Source organism: Vicugna pacos, chromosome 14 (genome assembly GCF_048564905.1).
Source record: "Vicugna pacos chromosome 14, VicPac4, whole genome shotgun sequence".
Classification (NCBI taxonomy): domain Eukaryota; kingdom Metazoa; phylum Chordata; class Mammalia; order Artiodactyla; family Camelidae; genus Vicugna; species Vicugna pacos.
Genome location: NC_133000.1, coordinates 44,952,703 through 44,979,921, shown reverse-complemented (window position 1 = coordinate 44,979,921; position 27,219 = coordinate 44,952,703). Strand labels below are relative to the sequence as shown.

The window sequence follows — 27,219 nt, the reverse complement described above, 5'->3', positions numbered from 1 at the left end:
CCTAAAAACCTTAATCAACAAATGTATCTTTAGAAAATATGAATATCCAATCACCAAAGTCTGAATCTATCGTGGGAAGGTCTAGTGGGAAGGTCTACCACAGCCAGCTTATCTCTACAACTGCCATCTTTCTTGATTCTGTTTGTAAGCATGCTTGATATCAATGCTGCTGGTCAAATTCCCTGTATCTGACACTACAGGAGAACTCTTGAGAACTGCAGTCTTTGAAAGAAAATTGTTCTTCTGGTAAACAAATCCAAGTTTCTCAATTTTGGAAAGTTCAGGGGTCATTTAGATCTCTAGAGTTAGAAGCAGCTAAAGAAGAGCCTCTGTCATAACAAATACTGACAATTTAACTCTTTAAATTATGTATTTAATTATGAAACATACCTGAGAGTGGTGTCTTTCCTATCTGAAATGCAACTGGTGAGAAAGTGGGTGAAGAAATAGGTGAAGGACTGGTTATACTCCCCAAACTGTATTTTTTTGCACTTCCTTGAATAGGGCTAGACGAAAACTGCCCCTATGACAAAATTAAATAAATAAAATCATATGGTTCTCTTCCTCAACTCTGTTATACCACATGCTATTTATCTTTATTTTCAAAACACATTTATAAACTAGGTTGTATAACTTCAATCATTCGCCGAAAAACAAGATGCTGCCTTTGCTTTGTGGGACAAAGCAAGACACCAAAAGGCAAGACATCTTGTAACAAGGGTAGTTAAGAAGACTTCCAAAAATTCTGACATAGAATATATTAGACAAGATAAAATATAAATGCACTGTGTTGGCACAAACCATTATTTTTCATGCTAAGTAGCTGTTTATGAAAAATTATAAATTAAGTTACTCCATCAATACAAATTTAGTTATGTTATACTGAAAATCTTTTGTAATTCAGTAAGTAACTTACATAGACATTCCTTGAGACTCATGATTAATCTGGTCGCCTCATTTACCTCTAAATACAATATTGTGGAGAGTCTGACCAAAAACATTCCAGTGCCTAACGACAAAAATGTGAGCCAGCCTAATCTGCATGAAATATAAAGCCCACAAGACAATCATGCACCTTGAGTGCAACAGGAACACCTAGGTCCAAAACCCCCAGAGCAAACCAACCAGCCACCGTCAGTATACTTCTTACCGAACTTGGTGTCTGCACAGGGCTTCGACACTGCACAGGAGATAAGTCTATCGAATAAAAAACCTCAAGTGATGCTTGAGCACCATGACAAGGACTTCTGGGAGAAGCTGGAGGTAAGGAGTCGGAGATACTTCCGTTGCCATCTAAAAACAGCTTTCTCCTGAGGGATGAAGAACTGAGGTTCCCAGGAGACTGATCTGCAAATTCATCGGCTCTAAAATAGTCACCTATATTTATTGTTAACAGGATAAAAGGCAGAGCCAGTCATTCTGAAAAGCAGTTATATTTCAGCTATCTGATTTTGTAAAAAAGCAGTACATATTAGATGTTTGAAATTCTTTTTCAAAAAAGAGGGCAAAGTTTAACTGCCTATGTGATGTCTGATGTCTGAAATGATTCCTTCTTGTTTGAGTGCTTCATTATTAGTATAGGTAGGACCAATAAGATGTGTCCCTAATAGTTTATGTCTATACCTAAGTTCATTATGATAAAATGATGGCAAATTCAGCCATATTTAAAAAAAAAAGAGAGAAATTTCAGGATGGTTTCCCCATCTCTTGGGGAAAGAGGCATTGCCACAGATTCCCATTTACAAAAAGCCATTAAAACGAAACCTTTTATTTAAGTTATTAAAGGCTTAAACAAATAGAATACCTACCTAATACCTTTTCTAAATTAAAATCCACAGGAAGAGACAGCAATGTCTGGCAAGCAGCTGGAAGCAGGTAGATAAATAAATACAAACATGGATAAATCAATGCAAGCCTGTTACATGCAATTTAGCATGTGCTTCCCAATCAACCACCTCCCCGTGATGTTCCAGCCAAACTGAATTATTTCATTTACGCATTCCACTATATAACATGCCACCTTCCTATAGACGGTTTCCCACACTTTCCAGCACTCATGTAAACCTGTTAAAGGTAAAAGTTAACTCTTGGTTGTGCTGCTGAAACATGAATGAAGAAGAAGCAAGCCTATATTTGGGGATCAATTTTCCAATATTAACACATTTTCCAAAGAATGCCTTCCAAAACCAAAATTCGATTCACATCCTTTGATCCACAAAACACACTATCACCATTTTTAAAACATGGCTGGATATATCTGCTGTTTCTAAAGGTCAGCTCTCCTAAAGCTTGTTCATAAAAAGAAAGCAATTTCAACTCCAGAGTGAAGTGTTATCCCATTAACTGAATTTAAAATCAAATGTCGCTTAATACAAAACAGACTTCTTTTCCGATTATATCCACGCTTACCGTTGCTCTTCTCAGAATGGATGGTCAGTTTTCTTTCAGTTGGCGAGTCATTATTTATGCTAATACCTGTAAAATATTTTAAGTGAAAACCTTACATTTTTATATTCTTCATTTATTTTTGGGTTACTTTTTCCAGAGCTTAAAAAAAGAAATGGGGAAACTTTTATTTCACATTGAAAAAATAAGTGTCTTCCCATGTGAGTATGTAATTTGGCATGTTTCTGTTAAGTTTATTTACTTATTTATTTTCAGCTTTGAGGGAGCACACGGATAAAATTTAAGGATTACCGGAGCGAGTCAGGGTACATCAAGGAAAGCAGGGCTGCTCTCTGTGATGTCAACCTTTAAAGGTTGAGGATGCATGTTAGCCAACTTCTATGTCCTCTGTCGCCTGATGCTTTTCCAAAATGGGTTTCAATTGTCTGAACTGAAATGCCAAGCCATTCTGACTGAAACTGAAATTTGATCAATAAAACCGTGCTCAGGTTTTTTTTTTTTTTTCCCAAGACGGGTCAAAAATACGGATGCAAATAATTTTGTAAAAAATCCAAAGTTAACAACTACATGTTAAGCTTCTTAACTTGAAAAATCATCAGATAATAAATAAATGGATGAGTGAGTGGGGGTGGAGGGCAGTAAATGGGTTAAAGTCTCCTATTAAAATACACACTATCAGAATGGATTAAAATGAAATAAAATAAAATAAAATAAAAAATAAAATAATTAAAATAAAATAAAAGAATAAAATAAATAAAATTAAAAGTAAGTAAAATAAAAGAAAACAAAATTAAGTTAAAATAAAATAAAAAAGGCAAATGTAATTAAGTCACCCTGTTGCAAAAATCCTGTAATGTCCTTGGACTTCAGGCTGGAGTCCAAACACCTTAATGACATAAACAAATCCATTCCCATTTGTCTCTGTCTCTAGCACAACTGTTCTCCAACCAAACATTATTTGAATACCTTAAAAAACAAACAAGTTTCCTCTCTCACTTCTAGGTATTTCTAATACTCTTTCCTCTCTGATTTTTCTCCCCCATTCCCCGAGTCTGGCTAACTCAAGTCTCAGCTCAAACTGTGTCTTCTACCAGCATGCCTTCCTCCTCAGATCAGACAGGAGCACTAGCACATCACTTTTCAACTCTATTGCAAGTGTTAACTTGTAACTTTAAGACCATAATCAAATGAGGAAAAATGGATGGATCTGATTACACCAAAAAGCTATCCAGAACAAAACCTGGCTGTGCCATTCCTCCTGAGATGTGTAGAAATGCGAGATCCATGGAGAACCGACACCATACTGGACAGAAAGGCTCTGGAACAGCCACCTCCCCACCTATTAACCACTGCACTCTGGCATCATGGGTTTGATGAGCGTGTCAAAGAGGTTGGATGTAGTATTTTTAGCATCTTCCAGATCTGCATCACTTTGACTAAAATGGGATACCTCAAGTATAAAATGATGTTATGAAAAAGATCACATAAGATTGACTCATCTGTTCAAAGATCCAACATTTAAGAATTTGGAGGGAAAGTCTGGTATCTATGGAAATGTCACCTTGGATATAGAATTTTAGAGCTGGGAGGGATGTTAATACACAACCATCTAGTTTAACCACTTTGTTTTACAAATAAAAAGACTGAGTCCTAAAGAGATTGAAGAAGTTGATCAAGGTCACCCCTCTGGTTTATAACAGCAGATGGTCTACAAGCCAGATCTCCACCCACGACTGCATGCCACCTTTAGTTTGTAGTGGCTCAGAGTACAGCATCTGAATAAGCCTCGTTGTAAATCCAGGTTCTACCAACTTATCATCTCTGTAACCCAGGAAAGTGCTCCACTCTTTCTAAAACTAGGTTTTCTTACTTATAAAATGAGACCAATGATAGCACCTACCTCATCTGAGCTGTTGTAAGGAACAGTGAAAGCACTTAGCACTGTCTGGACACATGGAAAGTGCTCAACTCCTTTTTTTTTTCCTGTATTGTTGTGCTTTTGATAAAGAACGCAACAAATATTCCTCTTATGCTGAAAGCATAATTAATGTATGCTACATAGAGAAGGGGGCAATTCCACTGAAATGACAGGTACATATATACAATTAATATTTGAGTACTACTCACAACCCAAAGGATAGTGAGAGCAAATTCAAAATTCCTGGAGGAAGAAAAATAATTGAAAGGTTACTGGTTTGCCCTTCAATTTCCTCACTAATTTTGCAAATCATCAGCTGTATTACACTGTCCCAGAGCTCACATAAATGTTCACCCTTCCTCTACCATTAGAAGAAACCAGCAAATTAGCAGAAAGCAATTTAAGGATTTCATTAAGAAAATTAACCTTCACAATCACTGCAAACATCATGACCAGCTCAGCTCTATATTCAATACCAACTATTTCTGTATCTATGGATCCTCCATAACCAGCATTATAACTAATATTCACAATAGTTATGAAGAAAAAGTTAAACTCAGAATAGAATGACCAGAAAAAAGAATTTAGCACATTTAAGTTAAGTTCTGAATCCTGTTAAATAGTAAAACCCTCTGGAATCCAGAAATTTAATTTACAGCAAGCTTCCTACAAAAGCAGGTACACTGGCACTTGGCTATATGTTGCTTGGCACTCACTGCATTTTATTTTTATGATTTTTATTCATATGATTTTTCGTACACTCACATTTACTGGAATGATACTCTGAAAGCTGCTTCCCTTCGTGATCAGTCCAAGGAGAGGGTACGATGACATCCTTAGTGAAAAACTAGGAAAATTAAAGTCACACAGTTAGGCATAAACTACCCCCTAAATAGGAAAAAGTAGCTGTGTTAGAAAATATTTTTAATTTCTCCCTCAATTTTTTTTGTGGGGGAGGGAGAGGCTGGCCAAAGAGAGGATGAAGATGGATGGAATACATGGAGATAGCTCTATATGAGTAGCTATATATGAGATAACTGTATATGATGAATGGTGTACTTGAGTTGACCCGCACTGACTCTCAAGACCTAATTATTAAATTTTCAGGAATTCTGCGTATCAGTTGTTAAACAAAGCCAATATTAAAATTAGAATTATGTAAACTTACATAAATTATATTAAAAACAAAGGGAATAAATACTCAAAAATCATCACTTGCTAATTATTTTATATTTACTGTTACCTATGTTTTTGAGGTTAATTATGTGTTTTGTACCTGGTAGAATGCCTACATACAAGGCTGTACCACTACATTTCTTTTCCCATTAAGTAACATCACATCACAACTTGAAACTGGCCACGGTTGGAGTATTTACACTATGGATAGCAGCAATCACTAAAGCACATACTCTTCCCACAGTCAGAAGGCCAGTTATTAGACATTTACCAGCACACCACTGGCCAGGATACTCAAATGGAGCATTTGGATAAATGTCTTTCCTCTTTCATTCCAGATACAAAATTAATTAAGCCTAATACAGTAATATAGCATTTCCCCTCCCCTCTCTACATTTTGGGGGTAACTCAAAACATTTTCTTTGTATTTTGCTATATCCATGACAAGAAGCACTAACTTCTTTGTCTACACTACCTATGAATACACGAAGAAAAGATGTTGGAAAAAAAAAAAAGAGGGGAGGCAGAGATTATGGTATAGGTAATTCCCAGAAAAAAAAAGCAAAGACCCATAAACTCATGAAGCAATGCATAGGTTCACTCAAAATGAAAGAAATACGAATCCAACAAGACGAAAATTTTAAAGTAATAAGAGCAGCACAAATTAAGAAGCTTGATAGTAGCCAGTACTGCAGATTTGAGAAAACAGGCAGTATCATTAAGGTGGCCAGGAAATAAACTGGTACAACCTTTTGGGAGGGCAAAATCTACCAAAACAGAAAATACAAAGCCTCTGACTTAGCAACTTCACAAGCGTGTTTACTGCAGGGATAGAAAAACGCTGAGCACAACCTGCATATCTGTCAATAGCGGCTGGATCAGCTTATAGGACTTTCCTACAATGAAATATTATGCTATTATTAAAAATCGGTATGTGCTGATAATCAAAAAAGCATAAAAAGGCAGGCACAAAACAGTTACAGGAATGATGATTCTATCTGTGGAAATATTTAAAGGACACGTGCTATTACATATGTAGAACGAATCTGAAAGTATACTCAAGAAATGTTATAGCAGTTACTCTTAAAGTGTGAGACAGGAGAACAAAAGGCTCTTCATTTTGAATTTAAATTCTTTCTTTGCAATTTGAATCTTTTATTTATGTGCATGTATTCATTGTATTTCATATATATACATATACATACACATATATACGTATGAATTTAATTTGTTGCTGACACATTAACTTCTGATATATTAGCCCTAATCTTCATTCTGAATTCATTTTCTTAAGTTTTCTCCTGAATTCCCCTTTAAAATGAAGCTGAGGATTCAAAAGAGAAAGCGTATTTCCTCAAATGTTGGGAAATGGGAGAGAGTCTGAGAATATTCAACTGGGGAGGAATCAAGTGACCAGAATAGAACGAAATCTTGAAGCTATTAGATAGATTAAGAAGTAGATAATGTTTGGCAGGAGTAAAGCACATGAAACCTAAAAAACAGGCTCCATCTGAAATATGGGAACCCGCGTATCACTGATCTCTGAACATGCCTCAGCTGAAGTCTCCTGGGGCACAGAAGAAGCAAGCATAGCCAAGGAATAGAGGTGGGCGGAGGGGGCTGGTGAGGGAAAAAGGAAAAAATAAAAAATGCTGCCGTGCCTTGAAGACTTTGAGGAAATAACTAGATAGAGAACCCTTACACTCAAAGAGGAGGAGTTCAGCAAACACAGAAAATGTAAAGTGAAAAACTGAGTTTGTTAGTTTTATTAAAAAAAGTTTTACATCTGTAATATAAAATACTTTTTCTATTGAGCAGTATGTTTTATGTGATGAAATACAGTCTATATCTTAAAAATTCAAAGAATTAATGATCACAGAAGATAAAACCATTACTGATGCCAGTCTAGATTTTCAAGGCTTGAAAATATTCACCTTCCTCTACATAAACTCCAACTTGAAACAACAGTTTGTGCTAATCCAAGGCACGAGGAAGACACATCGTGCTAGGTTGTGAGAATGAAGAGATGCATGAAGCAAACACTGGCCAGAAGAATTCAGTAGGAGGGAGAAAAGAAATACCGATCAGTACGAGAGCATGTGAGGATGACAGAGGTGCTGGAACAGCTGAAACACACTGGTCTGACGCGAGCACTGAGGGGTCCTGGGGATGGGGACTGGGCACGGGTGGCCGGTAGGGAGGGGCACAGAAGACGATGTGAAGGAAGTCTTCCTCTTTTAGAGGTGATGGATGTGCAGAATCGATGCTTAACTGGCTTCACGATCAGTAACAGTTTTAAGTTACCTCTTCAATGGCTTTTTGTCTTTTGTCTTCCACATCTTTATCTATTCTATACGGAGATAAAGGAGAAAAATAACCAGGCCATTACTTCAGCAGATTGAACATTTAAAATCATAACCTTTCAATCATTTTTTCCTGTGGAGAACTGGCAAATGTTAAGTTCATTTTAAAAGAAAAACTGGAATCTTGCACACTGTGAAAATGACAGTATTTAGAAATTCAGCCTTGTACTGTTAAGCTTACCTCCCCCGTCTCCATTCACAGTTTGAATGGAATAGTATTTCCTTTTAAAAGGCTTATGTTGATACAACTTTAAAATTACTATTAATAACATAAAGCTAATTTGAATAAAATTTGCCCTTTAATCATCACCAAATTAAGAAGTATTTTACTCCACAGAAATCTAAAAATTGTCCTAATTCTTTTTCTTCAATGGTAGCAAGTTTATCAGACTTGTAATTTTAGAATCAACTCTTACTTTGATAAAAGAAACTGTCATCTTTATAGTTCCAAATAAAGAGGCAAAATGATTCATTATGAAATATCAGTATAAAATTTGAAATATGAAATATAAAATTTTGTCCAAATTCTTTTTTTTTCCACTTTGATAAAACAGATGATTTCAGCACCACAAATTTATCAACTTTAAGATTTAATACAAAATGTCGGGTCTCAAGCACAAGGCATATACTTGCCAAGACTCAGCAGTGAGCCTCGTAGAACCACTTCTTTAATCTGTTCCTAGAAGGAATATTTGCTTAAATCAATAAGCTGGTAAGACATTATTTTCTTGGAAAAATTTTTCACATACAATTTGCAGCTTAACAAAGCTTCTAATAATGGACATGTTTCAGAGGTTAAAATCAAGTGGATGTCTCAAAAAGGGGAACTGTGAGAAAACAGACCACAATGCTGATGCCCAGGTCTCTGCTTGAACAGCCATCTTGAGAATAATAACTCCGTTCTCTTCACCGTATCATGGACAGAACCAGGTCACAGTGACAGTAATAACAGCACACAGCATCAGTAAGCGCTGATCTAGCCAACACCTCATTCACAAACCTTTCACTGCTTCACCAGAGGACTAACACCCTGAAATACTCAGGTGATCACCAGAAGCAGTGAAAATCGGTGTGGCCAAATATTGTAGGGTCAGATCATAGAAGGTTCCCAGAAGTCACATAGGGCAGAGTGTCCTGACCAGTATATCACAGAACACCAGCATGATGCAAAGACGTTGCAGTATTACAGGTGCCCCCTGAATGGACCCTTGGCGGGCAAGGAGGTGATGGTGGTGAGGGGGTGTTTCAGGATTGATCACCTCCTGTATATGGAGAGACTCAGACTCATTTGTTTACACAGTATACCTTACAGTTACCATTTCTCGTGTGTGGCACAGTATGAAAAAAAAGAAAAGGTAAAAAGGTGAGAAGCACTGAGACAGAGAAGTTGGATTAGACAGGAAGAGACACTGGAAGTCTTTGCTTCTAAGAACAAATCAACATGTTTTTAGAGTATATTCACTATTCTTGGTAGAAGCCATAACCATTCATTGAATTATATTAGTAAGCTACATTAAAATTAGAGTCTTCCCCCTCTCATATGTTACAAGTCTATCTACCGAAATACAACAAAATTCTCTTCATAAACCTGCTCAGACAGTACATCATTTACTAGTAAGTAGAGAAATGCTGTGGCACAACTTGGTTGATGTTACAGGGCAGGAATTATCTCCTGACCACTTCAGGGTTTCTCAGGGCTCAGTATCTCTTGACTGTTCACAGTTCAACAGAGCGAAGAGGAGGCAAAATGAAAAATACAGTTTGTGTGAAACAAAAAATCAGCCTCCTTTGTGACACATTTGCTTTTAGACGTTCTTTTCGCCTTCTCTTTCAAAGGTACGATTTAGATTTAAGTTAAAATCCTTTTACGCTCTGTCCCTATTCTAGGCCCATCCACAGCACTTGGGATGAGCAATGAGTCAGCATGAGGGGATGGTCAACAAGTTACCAAGCCAAGACAGGAAGGCGTAGAAAAGCCAAATACTCGCAAAAGCATCTCAACATGGGTACATCTTGTGTAATTAGATCCAAAAGTCAAAGGGAAAAGAATTATTCATAACACATGCACCTAAGGGCCAAAAATTAAAAGCTGATCATACCAGTATCCGATTTTTTTCAAATATTTAAAAAAAAAATCAAATGATGAAACTGACACCAACAAGAGTCCCTCAAGCTATTCACGAATACTGCTCCCTGTAATTTGTAATTATAGATTACTGCAACTTAAAAACTATGTCTGTTCCCCTAGAGAAGTAGTCTCAGTATATTAGGCACCAGTAACCAGCATGAGTCTAAGAAACACTAGTACTTGGAAACCTACAAGACACAGCAACAAATCAGTTAGAGCTGCTCTGGTTACTGGGCTGAATTCAAGATAATGTAATTCAGATCCCCAAGTGTCAAGGTTGGATGATGTCTAGGAGAACTGTCTTGATAATGGATGCCCTTCTATTAAATGTGTCTTAACTTGGTAAGGGGATTTTAGGCTTCCCTAAATGTAGATGGCAATGAAACAGCACTTCGCTTGATCTCAGACCACCAAAAAAGGAAACAAAACAAAATTCAATGGCAGAAGTCACAGTCATGTACAAAGGTACAAATTTCAAAGTGCCCTTCCTTCTACTAGGTGCTGCTAGCAGAGGGAGAAAGTTATCTCTAAAAGAAAAGGACTCCTACCCAGATACGGAACTGTTAGCCCAGGAATCTTTCTGAACGTAGTTCTTTGAGCTTATTCTTCATTTGGACAGGATAAATCTGTATCATAATTTTTCCTCCCTGATTTCTTTACAAGGGAAAATATTCAACCTTGGAAATTCCTGTATCTCTTCACTTGAGAGCATGTTATCACACTTAAGTGAAAGAAAGGAAAACTTACCGAGACCGACTCAAGTATAAAGCTTGACGATGAATGTCTTCTGGGTCAATTTCAACAGGATTTATTACAGCTAGCTGATCAATAGACCACCTAAATTCCCCTGGAGTCTTAACAAAAGAAAGTGATCTTATGAGTAAAGACATACTAAAATAGTTCATCAAAATGCTAACTTCAAATGTCAGCTTCAAAAATAATGTGAATGGTTATAATATAAAAATATCTTATAGCTCATATTGTAAAATTTGACTTTACCACTAAATCAAATGGCAAATGGTAATCAAATCACACTAAATCAACTGACTTGACTGTACCTCTTTAAAATATTCAAATTTTCCCTCTGGTTGATTTTTAAAATTACATAATAGAAAAATCACAGAGTATTAAAGGTATAGAAATTCCACAATTAACACTCATCAGTGATGCAACACACCTAAGTAAAACGAAAAACCTCTTAGGAGTTATCAAAGGTATTTACTTTCATTAAGAATGAGTTGAAATTAAAGTGCTCGCAAAAGCTCATAAAAAAGGCAATCCTTAAACTGATTATGAGTGATTACCAGTCCTGCTTTTCTGTATTCAACTATCCAACACATCAAAAACTTATCCAAATTCTATTCTGTAATTCAGAATATATTTTTGACAAAATAAGGCTTAAAAGCCCAAGATGCCATGCCTCCTTGCTTTGAGGATTGAGGTCACTCCATATGTTTATTAAGACTAATAGATAACTCAGACTTAATACTATTCAATTTAAAATCATGAGGTCAGCTCTGTGCTTCTCATCGTTGGATGAGAAGTCTACATCCAGGTACATTTGTGCTCGGAAGCACTTGGGTACCACTTTCCTAATGTGCTAGATTCTCAAATAGAGGAGGAAGCAGAAATGTGATAGGGGAAAAAATTCAATGCATCTTTCAGATATCTTAATCAAACATATTTAGAGGTGAAAAAAAATTAAATCATGAGGTCAGATAAATGACTCAATATAAACTGTGTAACAGAAAAACTCCTCTAGTGCTCAGCTAGCATCAAGCTGATGTAAAGTGTAGCAAGCATCAACAGCCACCCAGTTTGCAATATTTAGATAATTAACTAAGTTAAAAGAGCAGACTTCAAAAGAACTTCTTCACTGTAACCAATAACAGAAAAATAAGCTGAACAGATGAAGAGTCCTCTAATCTCCTAAAGAACACGTTCCTCTCCATATCAGCCTTGTGTTTAAACCACTAGTCATGGCACGTGTCATATACCCTTGAAGTTGCTAGTTTAGTTGTGTCTAATAACCAGTTACAGTAGAGGCTGACTTCTTTTCAAACAATCTGCAAGCTAAGAATGGTTGACAAAAATCCAGAAGAGTATCAGTATTTCATAACATGTGAAAATTACATGAAATTCAAATTTCAGTGTCCATAAAAAAAGCTTTCCTGAAACACAACCACATTTATTATCTACATACTGATGGCTGTTTCTCTAATACATTCAGAGGTGAGTAGTTTCAACAGCCACCAGATGAGCTGCAAAGCCTAAAATACTTAACCATCTGGCCCTTGACAGGAAAAGTTTGCTGACCCCTGGATTAGAGTATAAGCTCTCTGACAGTTTGTGTTTTATAACCCTGACTTGTTCAAGGTGTAACCCCTATAGCTTAGCTCTGTATCTGACACACAGCCTTCAGATAATGTTTGCTGATTATACGAGAATAGATAGATGACATAGCTTCTTCTCTATTATGATGTATCATCAACCATAGTACATAGCTGCACCCACGGCTGCAGGAAGTTAACACACTACCTGCTGAATAAAACAAAAAGAAAATCTGGCTAGCTTATTTTTAGCCCAACCACCACATTATAATGAATATTATAATTAAAAAGCACATTCCAGATATATACATTCCATGGTAAGTTTCCCACTTCTCCTGTAAAGAAAGATATTTACATTTAAAGTTATTTGTAAACACTAGTCAAGAATAACTTACTGGTAATTTTGTCGATTTAAAAACAGAAGGACTAGAGACAGTCTGTTCATGGAGATTAGAATAATCACCAGGACTTTCAAAAGGATTTAAAACAGGTATTCTTCCTGGAGTTTCAGGTGTTATTTGCATTTTTGATTCTTTGACATCTCCCATAGCACAGAGAGAAAACTAAAAAGAAATCACAAGAATGTATAATTTTTAAAAAGTACAAAGTTCCAAAGACATTCATTTTGACAATTAAAATGTATTCAACAAACATACATTTCACAAAAAGAATCAACTGAAAACCTAACACTCTTGAGGTTTTTTATAGTTTACACAAGAGCGTCACATACATTTTCTGAAGTGTGATTCTCTAAATAACCTTGAAAGCTAGAGGGGTAAGGTGCTGGTGATAAGATTTTGCAGAAGTATTAACAAGCTCAGAGAAGTTAAGTGGCTTTTAAGCAGCAGTCAACCGAATATGAATGAGTTCAGGTCCGCCTTCGAGGCAGCTAAATGTTACAATGAGCATAAAACTTTTCCCAACTAAAGAATTCATACCCACAGTTTTTCATTCATTATCTCCAGTCTCGAAACACTTTGAACATAATTTGGATAGCCCAGCAATCCCCTAACAAACAGCAGTTACTAAACAATTATTTACAGCAAGCAAGCAAGAGACGAGGAAGCCTGTGTATGGGCGCCTTCCCCGTACATTAGTCCCCGTGAGAAACGTATGACTGATGAGGGCTAGGAAGTTAAATGCTTTGGGTTGCCTCTTCTCAAACACCCTCCTTTGGCTAAGACAACCCAGGATAGAAGGCGAGACTGTATTATTTCCTGTCAAAACGGGCTACAACTAGAGAAAAAGAATCCACTCCTTGGAAGGCTGACGTGCTGCGGCTTCCACGGGCGAAGAGCAGACCAGGACACTCAAGCCGGTGTCATCCCCAAGCCCACTCGATCACTCCTTCTCGGCCCCCCTCCTCCGCACGTCCTCCCCGGCTGCTCCCATTCTCCCGGGGCGAGCCGGCAAGGCCGGTCCGGGGCTGGGAAAAGTGAGCTCTCCATTCGAGACAGGCGGAAAGGCCAGGAACTACAAAGAACGTACCTAGTGGTGTGTACAAAAAGGAAGCCCCCCAAATCGACTCCAGGGCGCTCCAGAGGGTGCCGGGCCAGCTCCCACGACAGGCTCAGACTCTTTAACTCCCCGCTTCCGCGCTGTCTTAGGCCAACCAGGGCACGGGCCTTGTGGGCGACTGGCCAATCGCGTCGCACGGCTGTCCGCGAACCGGCCAATCGCGTCGAGGCCGCGTAGTAAATTCGAATGGCAACTCCTCGCTTCACCTTCCCCGCTGAGTAACGAGGCTCCAAATTCAAATAAACGCTGCCTCTCGCCGGCGACGAGCGCGAGGGGCGGGGCCTGCCCGGCGTGAGCGGGGGACGCGCCGTGTGATTGCCCAGGAGAGAGGAAGGCGCTCCAGTTCCGGGTCAGGCCCTCCGCCCCGCCTCGCCGGGCCTCCGCCATGGCGGGTAGCAGCGGCGCCGGGGCGGCGGCGGCGGCAGCCAATCTGAATGCGGTGAGGGAGACCATGGACGGTGAGTGCCCGTTTCGCCCCCTTTACCTTGCCTCGGCTCCCCAGTGCCAGGACCCTCAGGCGGGGGTGTGCCCACGAGGACTTCAGGTCCACTCCCTGCCCCGATCGGCATCCTTGGAGATGCTCCCAAGAGTCCCACCAGGGCCGCTGGGCTGAGGGCCCCATCCTTTGATAGTCGCCTTTTTGCTCCGGCGTAGTTTGTCGCGTGCGTGGCGTTCCGGCCCCACGTCAGCCCAGTGCGCGCGCCGTCCCTCCTGCGCGCTCGTCCCTCCTGCGCGCTCGTCCCGCGCCCCCTCCCCGCTCCCGCCCCTCTCCCACTCGGGGTCCGGACGTTCCTCCTCCCGCTCGGGTCCCCGCGTTCCTCCTCCCGCGCCCCCTCCCCGCGCCACGCCCCTCTCCAGCGCCACGCCCACCCTGCGCGCCAGGCCCGGTGCCTGGGCTCCTCCGAAGCCCCCCAGAGTAAGCCCGGTGCGGACCGTGGCCTTGCGTGTATGGTCACCGCTACATCCTTTGTCCCTCGCACTTCAGCAGGCGCATTTGAAATATCTGGTGAATGAACAAGTTGCCGCTTTTATCAGCATTGCCCCAGTTTCGTCTTGGAGTGGGTAATGTCGGTGTCGGGAGTCTGTGGGTGTATTTATCCGTTTTTGAGCCCCGAGCACGGGTTAAAGCTTACCTGCAAGTAGTTTTTTGTCTTTTTTTTAAAGCGTTATCCTCTTTCTCCTCTTTGATGCTGGCTCTGCCACTTTATACTCCTGGCAGTGGGCTTGGGTAAGCTACTTAATTAGACATCTTTGAGCCTGCGTCTTTTTTTTTTTTCTTCTGTAAAGCGAGGTTACTACGTTCTACGGTTATTGTGAGTATTTAAATGAGAGAACCTGAAAATCGTCTCAAAGGTGACCAATAGAAGATAATTACTATGCTATGTTTGTGTATAAGACGTCATCCCACTTGCAGACTCCTTTCATTGTCCTCAATTTATTTGCATCCACCTGTATGTGAGTGTTTGATAGATGCTGAACACTGCTTTTTTGCGTTTTCCAGGGGATACCCGCATCAGCCTCTTCCTCTGTCAAAACATGGAATTCTCACTAAGCAGTGTCAGCCTCCATGCGGTGTCTCTGTCTCCTTCACTACGAGCTCCACTTCTTGTTGGAGCCCCTCCTTATGGGGACTTTTGTTCTTAACACTATATTCAGCCTAATTTTGTATCCTTAATGTATCACAGCTTATTAGCTTCACTTTGTGAGTGGATCTGTGTACATAGAAACTGTATGTGTTATTGTCTTGTATCTTTGCTTGGAGGCCAGTCTGGATTTTGAACAGAATGGAGAGTATATAAGGCCTGACTGCGAGTCAAGTTGTCTTATGTTAGCTGTTCCTTAATTATATGGCCACAGGATCCCATTTGAATAGAAAACTCGCATGCTAGTACTAAGATGGACCTGAAAGGTGGGATGATGGGATAGGCAAGGAAGAGAAAAGGCAGAGGAAAACAGCACCAGCATAGGCACGAAGTCCAGAAGGAACAGAGCATTTCTAGATCGGGGTCTGCCATGCAGAGAACACTCGAGAGAGAGAATTGGCAAAGACCTGGGGAGGTGAGATCAAGTTGGAGAGATGGAATAGGGTCATAATGCGTGTTCTAGTTACCCCAAATTGGGAGCCCTGAAACCACAGTACTGACCTCTCCCAGCTGAGGGTGTGGCCCAGGCTCATCTAGATGGTTCTCCTCGAGGGTATCTCACACAGTGCAGTAGACAGTGCTGAGTCGGGGGTATCTCAGGGCTTCCTCACTCACATACTTGCTGGGTGATGCTGGCTGTTAGCTGGGCCCCCAGCAGGGGCTGGTGTCTGGAACATGTGGATTTCCTTACACTTGGAGGCTGGATTCCAAGGGAGAGCATCTCGAGAGAGTCAGGAGATAGCTATATTGTCTTTTTCACCTAGCCTCAGAAGTCATGCAGTGTCACTGTTGGGAGATGCCATCTTCCATGAGCCCTGAGCTCTGTATGCCAAGAACACAAGGCCTTGGCTGCTTTTTACTCCTGCTGTTTCTCAGGGTTGTGTTTACAGTGAGCAGCAGTGCGGGATGAGGTCACATCTACCTCCAGATAAAAATCAGGCTTGCTAATGGCTTATTGTCAAAGTAAGGATTTCTCAAGCTCAGTGTTCTTCAGCTGTGAATGTGGTGGGTCAACATAACGTATTACCTCACCAGGTCAGAGGAGAAAAGCTCCTTGGTGGTTTCAGTGGTTGATGAAAAGTTGTTGCTAAGACTCAGTTTTTTTTTTTTTCCTGATTTTAAAGTCTTTGCCAAAGAAAACTCTACATTTTTAGCATGCCAAAAGATAGCTGAATGAAACCAACCTCATCCTTAACATTAACGTTAAATATGTTCTAAATGAAACTGAAAATACCTGCTTTTACTGTTTTTTAAAAATATTGATATGAAACGTTTAGCAAATAGCACAGGATAGAGGAAAAAGCTATCAGAAAGGACAGGAAACTGTTACTTGTAGGTGAAATGATGATTTGGGTAGAAAACAAGAGAGTCAACTGAAAAACTATTAGAAGCTGTGATAGAATTTATGAAGGTGGTTGACTGCAAAATACAAATAAGTAATATCCTGGAGTATTTGCACTGAGCACTCAGAACATGCAAAAGTGTGGTTGAAATCCATTTAGGAAAACAGTCAAGACTTGAAATTAAACATAGTGATGATTCACTATCAAAATTGATCATGCTTGAGCACTTGCTGAAACTTTTCTACCCCAAGCATATAAAAATGACAGGAAATAATGTTGAAATACCATTATCAGCATAGCCCTATTCAAAAATGAGAAAAGGACTTCTCCATTGGTTAGAAAGAGAGAAGTTCTCCCAGAGAATGGAGCAATGAGATCCACAGCAGGGGGTAGGGAACAAAACCTGGGGAAGCTGCCCTGCCTGAGCCAGGCCGGTGGCCAGAATGGTGCCATCTGCCGTGGCCAGGGATTGAGAATCACCATCCTTGTGTCCCTTGTGGCTCTGGAGCCAGGATGCTCTCACAAGCCCTGATCCAGAGGGCTGAGACCACCCAAGCAAGAAAGGGTCCACCAGTGTGAGGACGTCCAAGAGAAATCCCCTGTGGAAGATGAGCTTTTAGCCCCAAATCACAGAGCACCTAAAGTAGATAAAAATATAAACAAACAACTAATATGGGAAACAGAAAAAAAGGGAGAGAGAAAGTAGTAGTAACAGCTAACCTTTTTATTAGCACCACCATATGCCCAACACCATTCTATGTGTATCCTTTAATCCTGACAACCATCCTGTAAAATAAATACAACTATTATCCCCATTTTACAGAGTGATGAAAGAAAGATCCAGAGTGGTGACCTTGCCTTGTGAGTAATGAAAGTGAAATCTTCACCCAGGTCGTCTGGCCCTAGAGAGCACATTTATTTCTCTTTCACTGCTTGATTCTATGAAAAAACAGAAAACAAAGTCTCAAAAATGGCTAAAGATAAGAACACAGCCTCCAATAGATAAAGGCAGAAACAGCCACCAAATAAGAAGTGGTTATAAATAAGCATTTAGCTGTGAGACCAGAACAAGTGATTATTTGGGGTAGGGAACAGAAATCTTAAAATAGTTATTGAAATAAATTCAGCAGATACCATGAATAACAGCCTGAATACAACTGAAAAACAAAGTATTAGAATGCTGGAATATCAAAACCGAAGACACGAAAACGGAAAAAGAGCTGTCAGCTTCTAGCCAAGCTGGAGTAACAGGCACTGGATTTACCCTCCTCCCTGAACCAACCAGCAGAACCCGGGCAAAACATCCAAAACAGTGGCTTTCAAGACACTGGGCAACAAGCAGCGAAGGACAGTGATCCCTGAGGGGCAGGAGACACAACAGACAGTTGCCCCAGCTTCCTGCCTTCAGAGTTTCCAGGCCACAATGCAGTGGGGGGAGGGGGAGGAACTCAGGCAGAACCCAGGGGACACCACGAATTGAGCAGAAGAAACTTTGAGTCCAGGGAGACCAAGGCAAGTAGAATTTGCAGGACAGGGTGCCTGAGGGGAAAGAGCTGCACCCAGAGAGTTCTGCAGATCTGCAGGAGGGTCTCCCTCCAGTATCCAGCAGAGCATTGATGTGTGCAAGGAAGGTACCCAAAGAGTTGGGAAGCAGCCGCTCGAAAGCATTAAAGGAAACAGTACACCAAGCTCACACAGGACTGGGAGTAGTGCCTGTATCCACCAGCCAGAGTGGAAAACTTCATAACTCACAAGACATTGTGTGAGTAATAATTAGCACTATCCTCAACGGAGCTCTGGTCCCAACTGATGAGTCTTAAAAGACCCAAAAGGATGAAACTGCTTCCCAACAACTGTCTCAGTACAAAGCTCAAGAGTATGTGTAGAAATACAGAAATACCCAGCACCTAACAAGAGAGAATTTAGTGTTTGGCATCTAGTCAGAAATTATTAGGTATGCAAAATAGAAAAATATGACCCATGGTAAGGAGAAAATTTTAATCAGTTGGAAACAGACCCACAACTGACACAAATGTTAGGATTAGCAGATGGATACATTAGAACGATACTCCGATACTCCGTGTGTTCAAAAAGTTAAGTAGAGAAATGGAAGATAAATGTTTCTTAAAAGAGTAACGTTAACCTTCTGGAGATGAAAATGAATGTCAGATATGAAAAAGTGGAGGGGCCCATATCATGAGCGTCATGAATACTATAAAAGTTTTCAGAAGGACTTAGACTTAAATTAATAGATGACTGAATATTAACTTGTTTATCCGTCCTCAAGTAATGTGTAGTTTTCATGCAATTCAAATCAGAATCCAAATGGAATTTGTTCCTGGATCTATTTTTAAGTTCACCAAGGGGATAAAAGCATTTATGATAAAGAACGGTAACAGAGGTATCTTTAACCTACTACATGCAATATGAAGGTAGTAATTACAATTGTCACTTTGACAAATGACAGACATGCAACAAATTCATAGCCATATGGGAATTTTTCTATGTGATAAAGATGGCATCTTACTTGAGTGATCAAAGGATAGATCCTTCAATATATAGTATTGGGGCAACTAACTTCATTCTGGAAGGAAAAGTTAGAGATTCTGTCTTCTACCCAGACTCCAGAGAGTTACGTTTTTATGTTCATGGGGGCGAGGATGGGGTTGGGAATAAACTTTCAGGAGCTGGAAGGGAATACTGGTGAATAATTACATAATCTTGGCTTGGGGAATAACTTTCTAAGCATAATGCCAAGGGAGAATGATACAGGAAACAACAGATAAGACGTTGACCATACATTTAAAAACTTTTAAACACGCTCTGGGAAACAGCCATCATAAAACAAAGTTTAATGGAGCCAGTGTATTTACATCCTGTGGTTCTGCATGCTGGTGCTTCTCATATCAAGGGCAGATACTTTTATAAACTGCAATAAAATGAAGTACTACAAAAATGAAGTTAAAAAGTATAAGCTTATATTTTATAAAAATATAAGTAAACATGATTGCTCTGTCACATTATAATATTTTTGAAATATTTTTAAAGCCTTAGTTATGTATATTACTAATTGAGCCGTTTCACTTCTAGGAATTTATTCTGATAAAATTAAGATAGTATATACAGATATTTATCGCAGTGTTATTGTAATGGGGGAAACATGAGACCCGCCTAACAAAATAGCAGAGTGGTTGAGTAATGTGTAATGTTATACATAAAATATTCCATAAAATGGAATATTACATGACTAATTAAATTACACAGTAAAAGAATACTAAAAAGTGAGGAAGTGTTCAGAATCATCTTGATGATGAGGTGTAAAGTTTAGGTAGATATTAAATGAGTGGCAGAATACAAACCAAGATGTAAAAAGCAGTTATGTGGACGGAGGTTGGTACATTTATTTTTAAGTTCCTAGAGCTAAGTAAGGGCAGGGCAGTATTGCATACCAGTTTCCGAATCCAGGGATGCTTTGCTGGCTCTTCGGTATTACGCAGTATTACACGAATTAAAAACAGAAGTATTATGTGCACGTTTTAAAATGTTGTAAGATTTTGTTTTTAAATATTCTGTCTTTTTCCCAGTTCTGCTTGAGATTTCAAGAATTCTGAATACTGGATTAGATATGGAAACCCTGTCTATATGTGTCCGGCTTTGTGAACAAGGAATTAACCCAGAAGCTTTATCGTCAGTTATTAAGGAACTTCGCAAGGCCACTGAAGCATTAAAGGTAGAGATTCGTATTTTAACTCATTCTAAGTAAAGGTGCTTTTGTTTAGGAAATGATTAATGATGAAGTAATGTGAAAGCTTCTAAACATGATTAAACTAGCGTCTGTCATCATCAGGAGAAATTCTGAACAGCAGTCTGAGGACCTGGAGCTTAGTAGCATATGTTCAGATCCCCAAGTTTTCTACTATTATGAATTATGGACCACTTTTCTTAGAATTCTCCAATTGTGTTAAGAATTTTCTTTGTATTGTGGGTAAAATTGAGTCTGACCCCCAAAAGATATGCTTATGTCTGGTATTTGTGAATATGACCTTATTTGGAGATAGTGTATCTGTAGGTATAATCAAAGTAAGATGAGATCATGATGGATTTATGACCAGTGTCTTAGAAGACAAGGGAAATTTGGACACAGATGCACAAAGAGAACTCCATGGGAAGACATGGACACAGAGGAGAGAAAGCCATGTGATAAGAGAGGCAGAGACTGGAGTAATGGAGTCTACAAGCCAAAGAAGACTTGTTGGCAGTGGCCAGAAGCTGGAAAGAGCCAAGGAGAGCTCCTGTGCTGGGGCCTTCAGAGAGAGGGTGGCCCTGCTGACACCCTGACTTTGGACCTCTGCCTCCCATGAGAGAATAAATTTCTGTTGTTGTAAGCTACCCTGTTGGTGGTATTTTGCTATGGCAGCCTGAGGAATTTAGTACATATTTACTACTGGGAAGTAGAGGGCTGCTGTAAGAAATACCTGGAAGTGTGGACTTGACCTTGGAAGTGGGTAATGGATAGAGATTGGAAAGTTTCAAGGTGCCTGATAGAGAAAATCTAGATTGCACTTTTTTTTTAAATTTTTTAAAATTGAAGTTTAGTTGATTTACAATCTTGTGTTAATTTCCAGTGGCCAGCATATTCCTTTTCATACTCTTTTTCAGTATAGTAGGTTGCTGTGAAGAGACTCTTGGTAGAGCTGTAGATGTTAAAGGTGATTCTGGTGAGAGCTTAGAAAGAAGAGAGAGCACCAGTCATCTTAGCGAGTACCTACATCATTACGAACAGAATCTTGCTAGAAATACAAATGTTGAAGGTGCTTCTGGTGAGCTATTAGAGGGAAGTGACGAATGGGTTGCTGGACACTGAAGGAAAGGCTGTCCTTGCTGTAAAGAGCATTTGGCTAAATTATGTTCTATTGGAAGGAAAATAAAACCTGTAAGTAATGACTTGGATATTTAGCTGAGGAAATTTCCAGAAAAAGTATGGAAAGTGCAGCCTGATTTCTCCTTGCTGCTTGTGGTAAAATGTAAGAGGAATGAGAAATTGAGGAAGGAACTGGTCAGTAAAAAGGAACCAGCACTTGGTTTGGGAAATTCTCAGCCTACTCAGATAACATGCTCTGGAAAGAAGACGAAGAGTGTGGCTGGGCAGCCTTTTGGTGTAGAGATTAGGTTGTGTGTCTCAGACACGGATGCCATCTCAGCACAAAACCTTGCCAGCTTGGACTGAAAGGGACCAGTCCAGGACAAAGCGAAGGAAACGCTGTCAGACTTCTGGGATTCCGTTTGCCAGAAACTAGCTGATAGAGCTACCCGGCTGTGAACATGTGTTCCTTCCTCAAGAAAAGGGAGGGAGTAGCTCAGAGGCCAGGGCACTGCCAGGGCCACTTGGGCTGCACTGCCAACGTGGACCCAGAGGACCACCTTTTTTCAAATTCAAATTCACCATCTTTTCATTGCTGAGATTGGGAACAGGAAGAGTGTTCCCTCTCTTGTTTGTATACACTCTGAAAATCCGGGGTGATTTTATTTCCAGGTTTATATACCCTTTCATCAGTAAATTTCTGCAGTTTTAGTGCAAGAGGAGTTACTTGATACACATCTTCCACAACCGTAAGAATTTTTGTTCAACTCTCGGAAGAGATTTTTGTATGGAATGCAGTTTGAGTGCTATGAAGGAACCAGAGGCAAATGACCTAGCTGGGAAGGTGCAAGAGAGATGACAGAAGTGTTTTGGCAGACCATTTTCTTAGAATAAAGCCCAAGGTTATAGGAGAGGAGATTGAGACATACCTGTTTAAAATAGCTTTTTCAGTTTTCAGATCCTGGTTATTCCACATCCAGTGGATCGTAGTGAGCTATGAAAGCAAAGGCAGAGTTGAACAAAAATCAGAAAATGTTGCCCATTTGAATGGAAAATCAGTCTCACACACACACACATAAAGCATCTTAAAATGCATTTTCCCATTAACTTAAAACTAGGTGGGGAGAAGATCCTGAAGAGCTGCCAGCAAAGAAGAAATGTTAATTAGAACTTTTCCTTGCTTTCTTTAAATGAATTTTTGAAATCTGTATAATGTTTATAAAAATACATGCTCATAGTTTTAAAATACTTAAATTAGAAAATACAAAGGAGGAGACAAAAATTCATTCAAGATCACACAAGAAATGTCCGGTGATAATGTGTGGTGAACACCGTTCTGGATAGCCTCATGCTACTTTGAAAACAGAAACGTTATCCTTTAATTTGATTTCATTGAATTAAAAAAGAGTAACCTTTCTCAGGTTGCCTCTCTCTCTAACAAAGTCTGTTCTCTCTTAACTGCTGCTGTTGGGTCGGGATGGGGGCTGGTTGGTTCAGAGCTGCACTGAGCCACACCTGCCTTTCCTTAACCGCCCCCTCCCCTCGCAGATTTTATACACATAAGGTCGTTCTCTCTTTTTTTGTGTGGATGCTGCTCATGAATTTTTTCTCATACTTTTTGTTTATTTGCGTATGAAAAGTAGGGTAAAGAGAAACTCTTCTTGCTGCATTCTACTGTCTTTACCTGGAAATCCTTAGTAGTTAGAATTTAACTGTATGGTACTGGTCTCTGTTTTAGACTGAGGACAAACTGAGGACATGAAGAAACACTGAAAGGAATTGGTCGGAAACATGCAGTTTTTTCTTTTGTTCTTTAACTATGCAGATTATAACAATTTTGTTTGTTACTTTGTCTTTCACAGGTTTACATATTTATATTTAAATCATTTATAGTAAACATAGCTAGTCGTGTGTTGGCCAGTTAGATAAATTTCTTAACAACAATAGATAGGTCGCCTTATGTGTATCTTTCACAGCATAAATAGGATTAATTGGGTGCATTTAAAAAAATAGACTTCTTTTCTATGAATGATACTTTTATCAACATTATATTTTTGTATGGTCTTCTCAGTGCTAGTATTTATATTTAAACAGTCGTTTACATCTTGTGATTTCAGAAATTCTGCACAGAACCTAGTTTCCTGTATCTTCTACTTTCATGCTGTGGTGCCTTGAGTTACACTATTGTTGATGTATTCCTTGCCCCTCCTTTTGTGGCTGGCCGGCACCATCACTGATACCTTAGGATGGGTAATGTGCCTTCTCACTGTGTATGAAGGTTCCCTGCAGCACGAGGATGTTGGAGCTGTAGAATTTGTAGTTGGCAGAGACATGAGGGATGAAATCAGTCCCATGTCCCCACCCATCCACCCAAAGGAGGAAATAAACGTGCACAGAAAAGGAAAACATGGAAGAGAAGACTGCTAACGTTGGTTTCTCCCAGAGCTGACGCTTACACATTTCTGGTGTCTTTAAGGCTGACCAGTCACTGTGGAGATCTCCAGGATGCCACTGCTGTCCTTTCACTTGGAAAGTAGTTCTGTACCCATGTAACATTGATGGCAGGTTGATGGCTTACTTAAAGTGAAAACACTTGTTGCATTGTATCTTGGAGGGGAACATCTAAAATTAGTATGAAGATGGAATGGGACAAGACAAATTAAAACTGCATTATAAGTTAAAGTATTTTAATTTTTTAAAAAATCCTAAAGTTGTGTTTAGTAGCTCATCTTTGTAGTGGAGGATACTGAGAATGGGGTTAGGAAGAAGACAGTGCTTCCAGAGTGTGTGACTAGAGCTAACATAGGAACCCATAAGGATCAAAAGAAGGAAGAAACCTTTTTGAACAAGGGGAAATTTTTTCAAACTAGGTTCTTATTCTCGTGAGTAGTAAGCCCAAAGAAGGGAAAGGCTAATTTAAAATAGCCAGCCATATAGGAAAACAAGAGAGAATGTGTGTTGACAAGACTGTTTCTGATTTAGTTACCTACAATTTTCCCAGTATCTCAAGGGATTTTCTTGAAAGACCTCTGAACTTAGACTGAACTTTAAAAAGCAAGTTTTAATTAGGAAGTTGAAATGTAAATGAATGAAAAATTTACCATGTATTTCTAAAATTAAACTTATTTAAACTCAACATTTCCATATGTGGCATTAAGAAATTGCTTGTTTAAATCCTTACCTTTTAGAAATACATACCAAATCACAAACCGATGAATGATAATGGTGTCTGGGAATTTCTACAGAATAATTAGGGAAAATAAACAGTTGGGTTGGTGGTTTAGGTGATGCAGAATTAGCCATGTGTTTATTATTACTCTTTTGCCCTTTTTTCTTCACCTTGCAACATCACAGGTCTTTTTCATTCTTAAACTCCTTTTCACACTGTAATGAAACATATGGAAACAAACTAAGACCACCATGTGGATAAGATCTTCTGTAAGTTAAATTTTTCCAGTAGCAGTATGTTTTTACATTAACGAACATTTAAGATTATGTACAAGTTTTCTGCTGTTAGCCTAGCAGTCAGTTCAAATGGTAGTTCTAGTAATGGACTGCAAAAAGTGAAAACCACTGCATTATTCTGATGAGAGTTATTTAGTATACATGGGGGAGGAGTTGTCTGTTAATGACAGTGCAGTATTGACAAATTTATTTCCACAATGTCTCTCGTTCCATGGTTTTGTTATAATGAATCTTACTTTCTTGTTCTAGGCCGCTGAAAATATGACAAGCTGACTTTCTGAAGAAATCCTGATGAGGTTTGTCAGGCTCTGCCAGACGACTGAAGATCACGTTGCAGTCAAGAACGTACAATGAAATTGCTGCATGCAGCCGTGTAGAAACATTTTCCTTTTTAAAAGAATTACCAAACCATAGCTTTATGAATCAGTGGAAAGTGGCTTCCAGAGAGAACTATCAGTTGTGTTTACACCACATCTTACCTTCCTTTAACAGCTCTAATGCTTTGGCATTGCTGTGTTCATATTTATGTATTCCTTATTTATAGCTCTGATAGCTTTAATTTTCTAAGCAGTCTGTCTGTCATGTGCGCACATCTGTTGTGCCTGGTGGAAGTATCGTAGACCCCGTCAGTGGGAATGTTGTAGTTAGGACTGGTTGACATTTCCATTATAAACTTCAATTTTGAATTGTTTATGCAAAATAACTGTGGATTTATGTCGTATAAAGCTGAAAGTTGACAGAATTTCAGCTACCATTTGTGGATTTTGATTTAGATTCATTAGGTATATAAGAATCTTGTTTTTTATAAGAGTATGGAAAACATGTATTGTAATCTGCTCTGTAACAAAGAATATTTAGTTTTTTACAGTTTGGCAGTTAATAGTATGAAGCAGATCATCTTTGAGTTGATTGAAAAATACAGCTTTTAGAAACAGATTTTAAAAGTAAGGACATTGTTTAGCTTAATATTATTTGATTTGAATCATTTAAATTTAGTGAGAATATTAACAGAATGTTTTTCTTTCTAAGTTTTACACTCTTTAAATCATGGCCTCAAAAAAATAATGCATAGTGAAACATTTGCAACATGAAAATTTCTTTTTACTTTTGTTATATAAAAATAATTTGAGTGCTTACCTAATGTATCTTGTGTGGTTATCTGGTAAATCACTAAGTAGGTGGTGTCATTCAACAAATACGTTATTTTCTGAAGGAATAAAGATTTCTAGTCATTAAACAAAAACTAAATACTCAAATGTTCTTTATCAGGAATTCTAAATATGCCTTTCTGATATCATCTTTGTGTGTCATTATTTTTACCCTGAAAGTTTTAACTAATTGAAGTGATGGTTCAAAATAAATTTTAGGAAACTTAGGATAGCATTGATTCTGTTCCTGTAGCAGAATCTCAATAGAATATTTTCCCCAAGACTCATATGAATTTAATCTGCTTTTTTTAGACGTTGTTAGCCTCCATTTAAATTGACAGTACAAGCATATACTCTTCGGTAGCATTTTTTGTTCTTCATACAAACTGAAGTGATTTTAGTAAGGCGTAGTCATATTAAATGGTCACCTTCTGCTCTGTTTTAAAAATCTAGTTTTTTGACCATTTTGACTTTTTAAATGCATGGCATCTTTACCCAGTGCACTGAAGGTCTATTATATTGGGAGAACTGTTAGGGAGACAATGAAACTTGTGATTGTAAGTCACCTATTTGATTAAAAAACATTGCAAATAATGCATGTTGTTATTTATATAAAATCATAAAGAGAAAACTTGTCAAGCTCGAAAATTTGTACATACTGTTAGGTCATAAGAGTTAACAGTTTTATTTATGGTTTTGTAGATTATGTTATTTATGTACAAAACAAAGCAGGAAAATATATTGAGAAGGAGCTGTGTTTACAGAGGACTTTTTTAATGTCTTACGTTTCTTAAATGTAAACGTATATTTTTAATGCATACTCAAGAAATATTTAAGGAAACCAAACAAATGATACAGTTGCATTGCTGTGCATGTTGTCGGTGACAGAAATAAAACCATTTTGGTGCTGTTGGCATGTA

General features: G+C 38.9%; 2 protein-coding genes across 3 annotated transcripts in view; one reads left to right on the top strand and one right to left on the bottom strand.

Annotated features, from left to right (window-relative positions):
- Positions 1-14,561, bottom strand: part of BORA (BORA aurora kinase A activator) — a 21,365-nt gene extending 6,804 nt beyond the window's left edge. Inside the window, exons 1-9 of one of the 2 annotated variants that reach the window (XM_031684475.2) lie at positions 14,324-14,561; positions 12,717-12,884; positions 10,739-10,845; positions 7,805-7,850; positions 5,090-5,171; positions 2,410-2,475; positions 1,809-1,865; positions 1,151-1,377; positions 391-523 (exon numbers count right to left, since the gene is read on the bottom strand). In XM_031684475.2, coding sequence (XP_031540335.1) covers positions 391-523; positions 1,151-1,377; positions 1,809-1,865; positions 2,410-2,475; positions 5,090-5,171; positions 7,805-7,850; positions 10,739-10,845; positions 12,717-12,884; positions 14,324-14,461 — 1,024 coding nt within the window. In that variant the 5' untranslated portion in view covers positions 14,462-14,561. Of the gene's footprint in view, positions 1-390; positions 524-1,150; positions 1,378-1,808; positions 1,866-2,409; positions 2,476-5,089; positions 5,172-7,804; positions 7,851-10,738; positions 10,846-12,716; positions 12,885-13,809; positions 13,938-14,323 lie in introns of those variants that run through there. The other variant, XM_006210281.4, reaches the window with a different exon arrangement.
- Positions 14,093-27,219, top strand: MZT1 (mitotic spindle organizing protein 1). The gene is made up of 3 exons (XM_006210280.4): positions 14,093-14,297; positions 20,410-20,555; positions 25,401-27,219. The coding sequence occupies exons 1-3, from the start codon at positions 14,225-14,227 to the stop codon at positions 25,422-25,424; spliced, it is 243 nt and encodes an 80-aa protein (XP_006210342.1). The 5' UTR covers positions 14,093-14,224; the 3' UTR covers positions 25,425-27,219.

What these genes read in the sequence shown, in the direction of transcription:
- MZT1 (XM_006210280.4), top strand. Translation starts at nt 14,225, where the DNA reads ATGGCGGGTAGCAGCGGCGCCGGGGCGGCGGCGGCGGCAGCCAATCTG. An exon ending in GGTGAGGGAGACCATGGACG is followed by an intron (nt 14,298 to 20,409) that starts GTGAGTGCCCGT and finishes TCTTTTTCCCAG; the next exon opens with TTCTGCTTGAGATTTCAAGA. An exon ending in AGGCCACTGAAGCATTAAAG is followed by an intron (nt 20,556 to 25,400) that starts GTAGAGATTCGT and finishes TTCTTGTTCTAG; the next exon opens with GCCGCTGAAAATATGACAAG.